Source organism: Manis javanica, chromosome 1 (assembly GCF_040802235.1).
Source record: "Manis javanica isolate MJ-LG chromosome 1, MJ_LKY, whole genome shotgun sequence".
Classification (NCBI taxonomy): Eukaryota; Metazoa; Chordata; class Mammalia; order Pholidota; family Manidae; genus Manis; species Manis javanica.
The window spans coordinates 142,262,778-142,275,359 of record NC_133156.1 but is presented as its reverse complement, the minus strand read 5'-3'; the positions used below and the strand labels follow the sequence as shown (position 1 = coordinate 142,275,359).

The 12,582-nt window shown below is 39.2% G+C and overlaps 1 protein-coding gene across 6 annotated transcripts in view; it reads right to left on the bottom strand.

The window, feature by feature from the left end:
- Positions 1 to 12,582, bottom strand: part of CTNND2 (catenin delta 2) — a 925,492-nt gene that overhangs the window by 573,672 nt on the left and 339,238 nt on the right. For all 6 annotated transcript variants that reach the window (XM_073237801.1, XM_073237811.1, XM_073237821.1 and 3 more), the window contains one exon: positions 7,367 to 7,479. In XM_073237801.1, coding sequence (XP_073093902.1) covers positions 7,367 to 7,479 — 113 coding nt within the window. The remainder of the gene's footprint in view (positions 1 to 7,366; positions 7,480 to 12,582) is intronic.

The following is a 12,582-nucleotide window of genomic DNA, read 5'->3' as shown; positions in this document are numbered from 1 at the left end:
TCTCTCTGTATTTGACAGTAAATCCCAGGAGAACAGGAGCCACATCATTCTGACCTTGGAAGCCCAGGAGGGGCTCACTAACAAGCTGGGTCCTCACTAGGACTTCATAAGGGTATTTTTTAGTAGAACCAGTGATGACTTCTTAGAAGGCCACGCCACATGATCTTTCAGGAGAAAGCACTGTTACAGTTCCCTGGCTTTGCCCCACCCAGACAAACCAGGAAACACCTAGGCCTCCTAAGGCACTCCACAGTATACGTACAAACTTCTTTTAGACTGTGTCTTCCCAAATACAAAGTCCATGACTTGATCTAACTGGAGATTTGTATATTAAAAAAACTATTTACATGAATATATAGACATCTATCTGTCTTCCTCTGAAGTCCCAAATTTATTTGGTAACATCTTGTTACCCTCATTATTTACCTTATTTGTACTCAAGTTCAAGTAATGTGTCCATATTAAAACATTCAGACTGGTGCCTGTAGTGACAGGTCTGAATGAGATGAAAGCCCGCAAGGGAACCTAGAACAAACCCAGACACTCAGCGCTCCTATTCCCCAGGCCTGGGAAACTCGGAGGACTCGCCCCCAGGCGCACCTTGACTGTGCCGGCACCCAGACCACCGTCTCCTCACACCCATGACAATATCCTTGCTGCTGCTCCCACTGCCTTATCTATCATAATAATTTGAACACCCAGTGTTCATGGTGTTCAGCAAGCTGCTGTCACTGCAGTGTTGACAACTTAAGTCCTTTCTTCTTAAGTGGGTCAAATGCTCATTGTCATTTTGTCAGCTGAAACATCACCAATCCTCTGAATGAACATAAACAAACACACACAAATGGCTCCATCCCCAGGCACCTCGACTTCTCATTCTGTTTATACATTTACACAACCAGAGAGAGTAATGAGCAGTCATCTTCTGGTCAATGTATTCATCTCCTGCTGTTCTCTGTTTGAAAAAAAAATCTATTCCAAGAGTCACTAGCTTCTGCATCTTAATTTATTGAGCATTTTCTGTCATACATAGGTTATCACTGCATTATTGTTCTTTCTGCAGCCACACAATATCAAGAGTCCCATCTCCAGCTTCATCAGTGGGTCGGGAGACATATTAACTGTGCTGTGTGAGAGGGAAATTGATTTGAGCTTTCTTCCATTTCATTGTGTCAATTTCTGTGTTGTTGTTCTAGTCTGTATTACAGAGACAAATGTGCTTTCCTGATACATCATTTTAGCCCATAGTGAGAGAAACCATTTTATAATCTTTTGTAGAAATATTAAGAGACTTCAATGAAAAGATTACCTGTTTACTCATCAAGAAGGAAATATGTGTATGATTTGCTAGTAACAATGAGAGAAATGATATATGCTTTACTTACATTTCCCATTTAATCTTTGCAAAATTACATAAGATCATGATGCCTAGTTTTGTACACAAGAAAAAGGAAATTCAGGAAAAATAGCAAAGCTAGGCAATATTGAAAAGCACAATAATGAAACTTAGCTCTAATTTATGGAACTTCAACTTTCACATCTATGAGTTTAAAAAATGTGATAAGGATGAAAGAAAGCTTAAAGTCTTTTAGACTTATTAAATTTATAAAGATTTCCAAGTCTGTACCAATCAGAATATTAAAACTCAAAATTCATTGGACTTAGTTGTGCTAAAACACGTTTTACAATGCAAAACCTCTAATAAAATTTGCTATATTGATTATTTTTAAATGTGAAATTAATATCAGGTTTTGGATATAAGATGATATTTTGGAGAGAAGTAAGGCTTCAAAAGTGATAAGTGATTAACAAAAGTATTTAGATATAGTAGTTGCTATAAGAAATATATCAAATAATTATAAGTATTAAATATTCAACCTTTCTTAGGATTTGTATCAAATTCTTAGGATTAGCTATTTTTTTCTCCACAGGAATCTAGAACAATTTGTTTAATATGTGCTGTAGGCCCCCAAATTGTATGTTATTTGTTGAAAATGTTGAAACCAAATCCCTAGTGTGATGGTATTTGGAGGTGGGGGCTCTGGCAGGGCATGAGGTCATGAGGGTGGGGCCTTCAGGGGATTAGTGCCCTTATAAAAGAGGCCCCAGAGAGCTGCCTCACCCCTTCCACCGTATGAGCACACAGTATGAAGACAGCTGTCTGTGATCCAGGAAACAGGTCATCATCAGACACCAAATTGCGGATGCCTTGATCTGGGACTTCCAAGCCTCCAGAGTGTGAGAAAAAAACATGTTATTTATATGTGTATACAGACCTACGGTGTTTTGTCACAGCAGACTGAACACACTAAGACAATATAACTAGTATTTTAGAGACATAAAATACTCGTATGACTTGTCTATCAGCAATTTTCAAGAGAATACTGGACAGTTATTCTGGATGTAATTAAAAGTAATGATCAGATATACTATTCACATTATTTATCTCATGCATATAAGAATGAATCTCTGAAATATACCCAGATGAAGAACTTCAGCACAGCTATAATCATGGAGGAGGAGGGCTAAAGATGACTACTTTATTTAGTACTTCTTATTCCATGGTAAATAATGGCTCCACTCCATATTCAAATACCTCCACATCTTAGAAGCAAAGCTACAGATTATTTTAACATGTGAATCCAAATGCATGTGTATACATATGACAAATACGATAAGTTGTACACATTAAATTTTTGGATGAAATACAGAATGTCAAAGAATAAAATTTATTTGCTCTAAAAAATCATTCAGGATTCAGCTTGTTGTAATATATATCTAATACGACCAATGAAAAGTATTGTAATCATTTTCTATTACTGCATAACCAATTACCACTGAGCTACTTAAAACAACATCCACTTTTTTAGCTAACAGCTCTGTAAGCTTTGTAAAAATCAGGCACGGCATGGTTGGGTTCTCTGTTTGGGGTCTTACAAGGTTATCATCAGAGTTGCTGTTGGGCTACTTTCCTTTCTGGAGGTTCTGGGGGAATAATCTGCTTTCAAGTTCATTCAGTGTATGAACTGACTCCTTTTGGCTATAAGACTGAGATCCTCTTCTCCTTGCTGACTGCCAATCATTCTCAGCACCTAGAAGCCATGTGCATTGCTAGCCACATAGTCCTCTTCATCTTCAAAGCCAACAGTCTTATTTATCGTGTGTCAAATATCTCTAGCTTTGAATTTTTTACTTCCTTTGTGTCTGAGCTCTAGACCATTGTCATAAATCATCATCATCCATCTTCTAAGAATCAGGTCTCTTTTTGGAAGAGTCTGTAAGAGAGGTCCAGTTGTGATTTCAATTCGATTTCTCTCCCATAAAGTTCCTATTGCCCATGGGAATTAAGGGATGTAAGTAAACATCTAGTTTGGTGTCCTCAAATTATCAAGTAGCACTTGAGGAAAATCCCCTCACATCCTTCAAGGCTAAGACATTCTCATCTCCAACACTTTGAGTTCCAATGACTCCCAAGAGAGGGACACCTGGCCCAATACAGGGAACACATTCGGAAGGCCGTGAGCCCTCTGCTGGGTGACTGGACCTGGAGGAGGAGGTGGCCAGGAGAGCAAGGGAGGCTATTCTAGGTCTAGGGGACCTCACGGGCATCAGCACTGGGACGGGAAGTGCAGTGCAGTTATGGAATTGCAGCAGCGGGAAAGGTCCCTCACAGACACGGCTCTCCTTCATTTGTCATGCAGGTCAGTTTCCCACCACAGGGAGGGTGGATCTGAGCTGACAGCAGGCAGATGGAGGAGTGAGAATGCTGTAATGGGAGTCTGTGGAGAGCGTGACAAGGCCACAGGCACAGGCAGGCCCTCAGACCATAGCCCCTGGAAGAATAGTGCAGGTTACCCAGCCCGGGAGGGACCAGATGGCTCAGAGGGCCGCCAGACAAAGACCTCATTGACAAGCAGTGGCCTGAGGAGTGTGTATGAGCCAAGGAACCAAGCTGGACAGAGGAGGGGAGGTGGCTACCAGCAAAAGGGATTCAATAATGTCCCTAAGTGAAGGGCATCATCTGTACTAAATAATGTTCCTGCCTCAGGTCTGAGTGGTTCTGAGGCATCAAGGAGAAGGTTGGAACCTCAGTCTCCAGCTGTACGAGGGGAAGAGGATCCAGCAGCTTGGAAAGATTTGGTCTGGGTGAGTGAGGAAGGCCCAGATAGGAAGGTGATGGGGTACATGTAGAACTGTAACTGCAGCGAGAAGCACCAGCACTTCCTTTCTAGAATAATCACACCCACACAACCACTAACTCATCTGAATTCTGGAAACTACGATATGCACTCTTAGATGTTCAGAAAAGTCTACGAACAGTTCAAGAGATCATAACGTTCCTGTTTGCAGTTACTCATCCCCTAGACACTTGAATGCAAAAGGTGACATGCTCCACCCATACATATCCCCAGACTCCCCCTTTTCCAGATTCTCAGTGTTCTCATGTATGATTTGATTAACTGTTACAAATGCATACTAAAAACATTATTTTCAATAAGTTTAACCCATGGATGTGACAACCCGGATAGGGTTCTTTGGGATCAGATGGAGCAATTTACCAATACCAATAAAGGGAAAAGGAAAACCAAACTATACTATTAGTCATTTTTACCATTAATATAAGAAGTCTGAAAAATACTTGATTTTGTTTCATCTGAAAAACTCTCTTCACCCTCCCTCCCTAGTATCCTAAGTATGAAACACATCTAAATTATCACAGACTTGTTTACCTATTCCCCTTTTTCAAAAAAATTGTTTATTTTCTATTTTGCTTTATTTATAAATATCCCTTTTGCAGTGCTAACTAACTAGGCTAGTTCTCTCACCTTTAACAAAGACTTGACTAAAGTTGCTTTTTTGAAGTCAAGCAATCTAAGTTATGACAAAAAAAGAACAGTGGAAGCTATTAGATTTTTCTCCAGTGAACATATCAGTAAATTATATTATTCAAAAGCAGATTCAAATATTAGAGATTTCCATAATACAAAAAAATTAAGCTTGATGAAGACTGATATATATCTATATGACAGGGGGAAATACTTAGGCAACATGTTCTGCATTTAACACTATTATTTAACACACATTTATCACAGAATTATTGATTCTGGATCATGGGCTGTGAGCTAGGGATATGAAAGTTATCATGGGAAAAGTTGTCTGTCTGCTGTAGCAGTTCACTGGTGTGCTCTGTTCTCAGAGATGCAGCATCTGAAATGCAGCCAGTCCTGAGATTACCAAACTGGTCTCTGCAATTTTTAGGAACAATATGGTCTCCTCTGTCGGACTACACTCTGTCCACAGACTCCTCCAACAGCACACAGTCCACATGGCCGCGGTACCGCAGCACCTACTATTGGATGTCACAGATCTGGGGTCACTTATTTCACATTCTCAAGAGTAAGACTAATTTCTTTCAGACCTGTCACTGGATGATTCACCCTGGATCAGATATCTCTTTCTGACCCAATAAGAATTGGGAATGTGAGGCACAAGATATAACATAGCCCATAACCTGCTCCTACTAGAAGCCCAGGTTGAGCGAAACAAAATAAAAGAGGTACCATATGCAAAAACACCACACAGAGAGACTAGGGATATGCCCTGGAAAGTTAATCTGACCAATAGTGAAACAATGGGTTTCAAAGCAAAACAGACGTCAATTCTACAGTGTGTATGAACTGAAAGAGCCTGATAGCATCTCAGGAGTTAGTCACCATTAACAAAAAAGCCTATGTACAACCATATGTATTAACTCAAATACACACTTACAGACATTATGTACCCCCCTACCTTAGTCTCACCAACCTCAACCAATCAACCTTCTGAAAACAATTTCAAGGGACTTAATTCCCTTTTTCTTTTTGCTTGTCCATCCTGCTTTGGTTATTTGGGGTATTCAGACCAGTCTCAGTGAGTTTAAGAGATCCCAGGTACCTATTTGCAATTACTTACAGCCTAGGTACTTGGATGCAGAAATAGCTATGCTTACAGGTATCCACAACAAGGTTTTGCAATTGAAAATGATATTCCATCCAAGTCACCTAGTTGAACAACAAGAGGCACAATAAGTTCCACTGAAGAGTTTACCATGTTCAATAAAGAATAATGTTAAAAGATCAATGGCAGGTGACTCTAACAGGAAACTTCACAACCACAAATATATTCTTATAATAATGAAATACTATAAACCAATGGATACAAGGATGTTTTAATTCTTGTGGCAGCAGGTGGCTGACAGACCACCAAACTCATTCTCCTGCTTTCTAAGCAGAGGGGCGCAGCTCCCTGCCCCACACCCATCTATGAGGCCATGGGATTGGTTCTCCCAATAGCCTGTGGGTGTGGAGATGTAACTGACAATACAATTGATGATGAGGCCATGCTGGACCCCAGGGCTCTCAAAGAGAAGCTGCGTCCTGAATCACTACATGGAGGGGAAAGAGCCATGACCAGCATCCACCACCTCTATCTGTTGCATGAGTAAGAAAGGCACTGCTATTAATAAGTTACATCACTATAAGGCCAGAGTTTATTTGCCAGAGCAACTATTGTTTCCTTAACTAAGACACCTCCCTAAAACTGTAGAGTGTTGCACACACACTATAGAACAAGATGATAGGAAAGTACAATGCATTTCTGAGGAATTAAAGTGGTCTTATAAAGCTTTATTTATGTTTTGTTCACATACACATGCACAACACACACTCTTACACACATGCACACACACATATACTTCTCTTTTTAAATATGAAGAAATCCTAAAGTGGGTAATTTGTTTTGTGGTCAAGTGACTAAGTTTTGTTTGGTCTTTAAATATTTCATATCTCAAAACAAACCCTAATTGAATAATTATTCTATCTATGGGTTTGAAATATTTTTACACATGGGAATTGTATGTGTGGTTGATAATTGAAAAGGAATTCTGTAATTCAGCATCATATATTACCGAACACCTTATATTAGGTTACATCAAAATGTCCTATCATTTCCAGAACCTGCAACCCCAGATCATCTAGAAAAAAGAACCCAAATAGGAGACTGTGACTTGGCGTCTCCTGATTTCCAGCAAGCTGATTGAATGCAAAGCCTTCCTTTGTGTACCATTTTGCACAATTTACATGCAGGGCAGGCATTCATTTTGTTAGAGTTTCAAGTACAAATCAGGCCATTTTGGACACCTTTTGAACATCTTAAATCAGATTGGTTACAATGCCCTTCCAACATTTGACGGAATGTTCCAATTCCACTGCCAGGTTTGTAAGGAGAAGATAAACACCACAATTTATTTTCACTGGCAACTCAAAGCACAGAACCAGTTTCACTGGCAACTCAAAGCGCAGACCCGCACGGAGCAGCTGCCCAGTACCTGATGCTGCTCATGCTCCCCGTCTGGGATCCAAGCTTGCATCGCTCCAGCTGGCTGGCCACGATCTGGCGCTCGGCCTCCAGTTCTCGGGTCAGTCTCTCAAACTGTAATTCCTGAAAGGAAACCACCAAAGTGTTACTTCTATCACCTATATGAAAAGCAAGATATTTTTACAGATATTCCAAAATGACCAGAATGACATGAGGGTCAAGGGGGAAAGTATGCTATACCAAGAAAGATGTCAAATGTGAGCAGCAGAGGATGTTGATGTGGGATCAAAGAAGGACGTGCAGCTCAGACAGACCTGAATTTAACAGCACAGTCCTCGGACCTGCTGGCCACACGACACTGAATAAGTTATTTAAGCTTTCTGAATATCAGGTTCATCATCTGTTAAATGGGTTTACAATACTTATTTCGTACAGCTGAGATGAGGATTAAATGAGACACCATCCATGCAAAATTAGTCTGTGCTGTGTTTGACAGATGGTCAGTACTCAACACCTATTAATACTTGTGTCACCAAAAGTATGACAACTAATAAAAAAACAATTCATTTCATTTTTAACCATTTGTAGTATTGTGTTTATCACCTGCTAGGCTTCTAGATACCTCCATGTACTAATTTGATCTTCATATCACTTACATATTGTAAACAGAAATATAATAATGCTTAAACCTACACTATTTTATGCTTTAAATTCCAGCAAAACGGAAATGATACTGATTCTATGCAGTTTAATTACAGAGTGAATAATTTTTTAGATATTTGCTCTATCATTTTTAAAAATAGCCAATTGAACCAATGAAGAATATTTCCACAAAGCTGCCAGACATCCACTATTAAAGGATTAACTTTATTGAAAAAGGATTGACTCAGTTTGTCAAGGAACTTAGCTTGTTTCATCTACAGGACATTGATACCATATCTTAAGCTTTATATTTTATTTTTCTTATACACTTATGGTTTTTAATAAACACCATTATGCCAAATCATGCAGTTTAACTAAAAATTCCAGGAAAATTGTTTCCAATGTCACATTTAACTTCCTCAAAAAAAGTTATCTGCACAGTTATGTTTTAGAGGATGAGTAAACAAGAAAGCTGAAAAATGCAGACAAATAGGGTAGGGGTCAGTTTGGGAGAATTAAAACCCACAACTGTACAGGAATTTGTGTTCTCGAAAATAGATGAGTTTATTTCATTTGCTGCCCTGGGACATTCTGCTTTTTTGGGGCAACTTCTTTCCACAAAAATATGCTAATTCTAGAAGATTATTGATTTATATGCTTTATATTTTATCTTAAATCCATGTAACAGGAAACCAACACATATCTTTGTGTCGGTAACACCTTAAAAATATAATAAAGAACATTATTTGTATTATCTAAAGTACTTTAATTTGTTGGATGGCTGTGCATGTCACAAGTAGTTCAATATGGCTAGACACTGCAGCGGTCTGGGTGGGGATTCATAAACCTTCTCGCACTTATGTTAGGTCAGAACTGACCTTGAATATGCTTGCTCAAGGCTAGATCTCACTATTTTTCCTTCACATTAAGTTTTTGGGAAGGAGGTGACAGGAGGCACTTCATGCAAGCCATATACTCACAATTTCCAGTGTTCATCTCTTTATGTGTATCTACATATCCATCAGCATCACTTGCCTTCTGTCTGAAATACTTAGTTTAGTATTTCTTATAAGGTGGTTCTTTCAGAGCTAAATTCTTTCAGCTTTGCATACTTAATAACAGTCATTATTTTGCCCTAATTTTTAAAAGACTTTTTTGCTCCACTGTCCTCTCACTTGCATTATTTGACAAAACGATGGTGATTCTTATCTTCATTTTTTTGTATACATGGTGTATTTTATTCTCTTCCTCCTTTTAAAATGTTTTCACTGGGGCTGAGAAATTTGATTATAATGTTCCTTAGCATAGTTCTCTTCATGTTCTTATGTGTGGAACACATTGGGATTCTTGGTTCTGTGGATTTAGTTTCCATTAAATCTGAAAATTTTTCAGCCACTAATTCTTCAAGTTATTTTTCCTCTCCACTACCTCTCCTCCTTCAGTGACTATAATTAAGGGTATATTAAGTCTCTTGGAATTGCCTCACAGCTCATGGATTTTTCCATTTTTAAAATTCTTGGTGATGGGATTAAAGATGGCAGCGTGAGAGGAGAGACAGAGGCTTCCTCCTAAAACTGGATACAATTAGAAAATTTAATTGGCGCAACTAATCCTGAGAGAGCAACAGGAAAGTGGACGGCATCAGACTGCACACACCTGGAGAAAAGAGCAGGCCACAGGGAATGGGGTAACGTACCAGAGCTGTGGCTCCGTGGGACCCAAGCCCCTCCCCCACCCCAGCGTACTGGTGGGAGGAAGACAAACGGAGCAGGGAAGGAGTCGAAGGCCTGGGACTGCTCAATACCTAGCTCTGGAGATCTGTGCTGGGAGCATAAATCTACATTTCATGGTGCTTTCATGAGACTTGCATGACTACTGGGTTGGAAAGTTAATACAGGCAGAGTTCCTGGGGAGACTGGGATTCTGGCTGCTTGTGGAAAGCAGGGATCCATATCTGGCTGCTCTGGGACAAAGACTTATACCTGTGTGCCTGGCCCACTGGCTCAGGAAGGGGAGACAGGCACAGCAGCCAGGAGGCAGGGGACAGCTCTTTCCTCCCCCCAGGCACCAGTACCGCTCCCCTGTGACCCCCAACATTACATCAGAGGTGCAACAGCTCCAGAATAGAGCTTATGGACACTAGAGAGCGCCATAAACAAACATGAAATGCCAAAGGAACCGTGTCCAGAGTAAAATTGTTAATAAAACTTCCAAGAAAGATTTAAATGATATGGACCTCACGACTCTTCCTGAAAGGGAGTTCAAAATAAAAATAATCAACATCATAATGGAGGTACGGAAAGTCATCCAAGAACTCAGGAATGAATTCAGGTCAGAGATACAATCATTAAAGAACATGATGTAAGGTATTAAAAGCAGGTTGGATATGGTGGAGGAGACAATAAATGAAATAGAAACTAGAGAAGATGAATATAAAGAAGCTGAGGCACAGAAAGAAAAAAGGATCTCTAGAAATGAAAGAATATTGAGAGAACTGTGTGACCAATCCAAGTGGAACAATATTCACATTATAGGGATACCAGAAGAAGGAGAGAGAGAGAAAGGGATAGAAAGTGTCTTTGAGGAGGTAGTTACTGAAAACTTCTCCAGTCGGGGGAAGGACATAGTCTGTCAGGCCATGGAGATCCACAGATCCCCCAACACAAGGGACCCAAGGAAGACAATAGCAAGACACATAGTAATTAAAATGGTAAAGATCAAGGATAAGGACAAACTGTTAAAAGCAGCCAGAGGCAGAAATAAGATCACATACAAAGGAAAGCCCATCAGACTAACAACAGACTTTTCAGCAGAAACCTTACAGGCCAGAAGGGAGTGGCATGATGTATTAAATGCCATGAAGCAGAAGGGCCTGGAACCAAGATTATTTATCCAGCAAGATTATCATTTAAATTTGAAGGGGGGATTAAACAATTTCCAGATAAGCAAAAGCTGAGTGAGTTTACCTCCCACAAACCATGTCTGCAGTCTATGTTGGAGGGACTGCTATAGATGGAACTGTTCCTAAGGTTGAATAGCTGTCACCAGAGGTAATAAAACCACACTAAAGAATGTAGAAGAGCTAATTACAAAGCAAAAGCAAAATTAAATTAACTATCCTCAAAGTCAATCAAGGGGTAGACAAAAAGTACAGAATTTGATACCTAATATATAAAGAATGAAGGAGGAAGAAAAAGGAGGAGAAATAGAAAAGAACCTTTAGATTGTGTTTGTAACAGCATAGTAAATGAGTTAAGTTAGACACTTACATAGTAAGGAAAGTAATCTGGAACCTTTGGTAACCACGAATATAAAGCCTGAAATGGCAATAAGTACATACCTATCGATAATCACCCTAAATGTAAATGGAGTGAATGCACCAATCAAAAGACATAGAGTCACAGAATGGATAAAAAAACAAGACCCATCTATATGTTGCTTACGAGAGACTCACCTCAAACCCAAAGACATGCACAGACTAAAAGTCAAGGGATGGAAAAAGATATTTCATGCAAACAATAGGAAGAAAAAAGGAGGTGTTGCAGTACTGCTATCAGACAAAATAGACTTCAAAACAAAGAAAGTAACAAGAGATAAAGAAGGACATTACATAATGATAAAGGGCTCAGTCCAACGAGAGCATATAACCATTATAAATATATATGCACCCAACACAGGAGCACCAGCATATGCGAAACAAACACTAACAGAACTAAAGGAGGAAATAGACAGCAATGCATTCACTTTAGGAGACTTCAACACACTATTCACTCCAAAGGACAGATCCACCAGATAGAAAATAAGTAAGGACACAGAGGCACTTAACAACACACTAGAACAGATGGACCTAATAGACATCTATAGAACTCTACACCCAAAAGCAACAGGATACACATTCTTCACAAGTGCACATGGAACATTCTCCAGAATAGACCACATACTAGGCCACAAGAGCCCCAGTAAATTCAAAAAGATGGAAATCCTACCAACCAACTTTTCAGACCACAAAGGTATAAAACTAGAAATGAACTGTACCAAGAAAACAAAAAGGCTCACAAACATATGGAGGCTTAACAACACGCTTCTAAATAGTCGAAGGACCAACGACCAAATTAAAATGTAGATCCAGTAATATATGGGAATAAATGACAACAACAACACAAAGCCCCAACTTCTGTGGGACGCAGTGAAAGCAGTTTTAAGAAGAAAGTATGTAGCAATCCAGGCATATTTAAAGAAGGAAGAATAAACCCAAATGAATAGTCTAATGTCACAATTATCAAAATTGGAAGAAGAAGAACAAATGAGGCCTATAGTCAGCAGAAGGAGGGACATAATAAAGATCAAAGAAGAAATAAACAAAATTGAGAAGAATAAAACAATAGCAAAAATCAATGAAACCAAGAGTTGGTTCTTCGAGAAACTAAACAAAATAGATAAGCCTCTAGCCAGACTTATTAAGAGAAAAAGAGAATCAACACACATCAACAGAATCAGAAATGAGAAAGGAAACATCACAATGGAACCAACAGAAATACAAAGAATTATTAGAGACTACTATGAAAACCTATAGGCTAAGAAGAT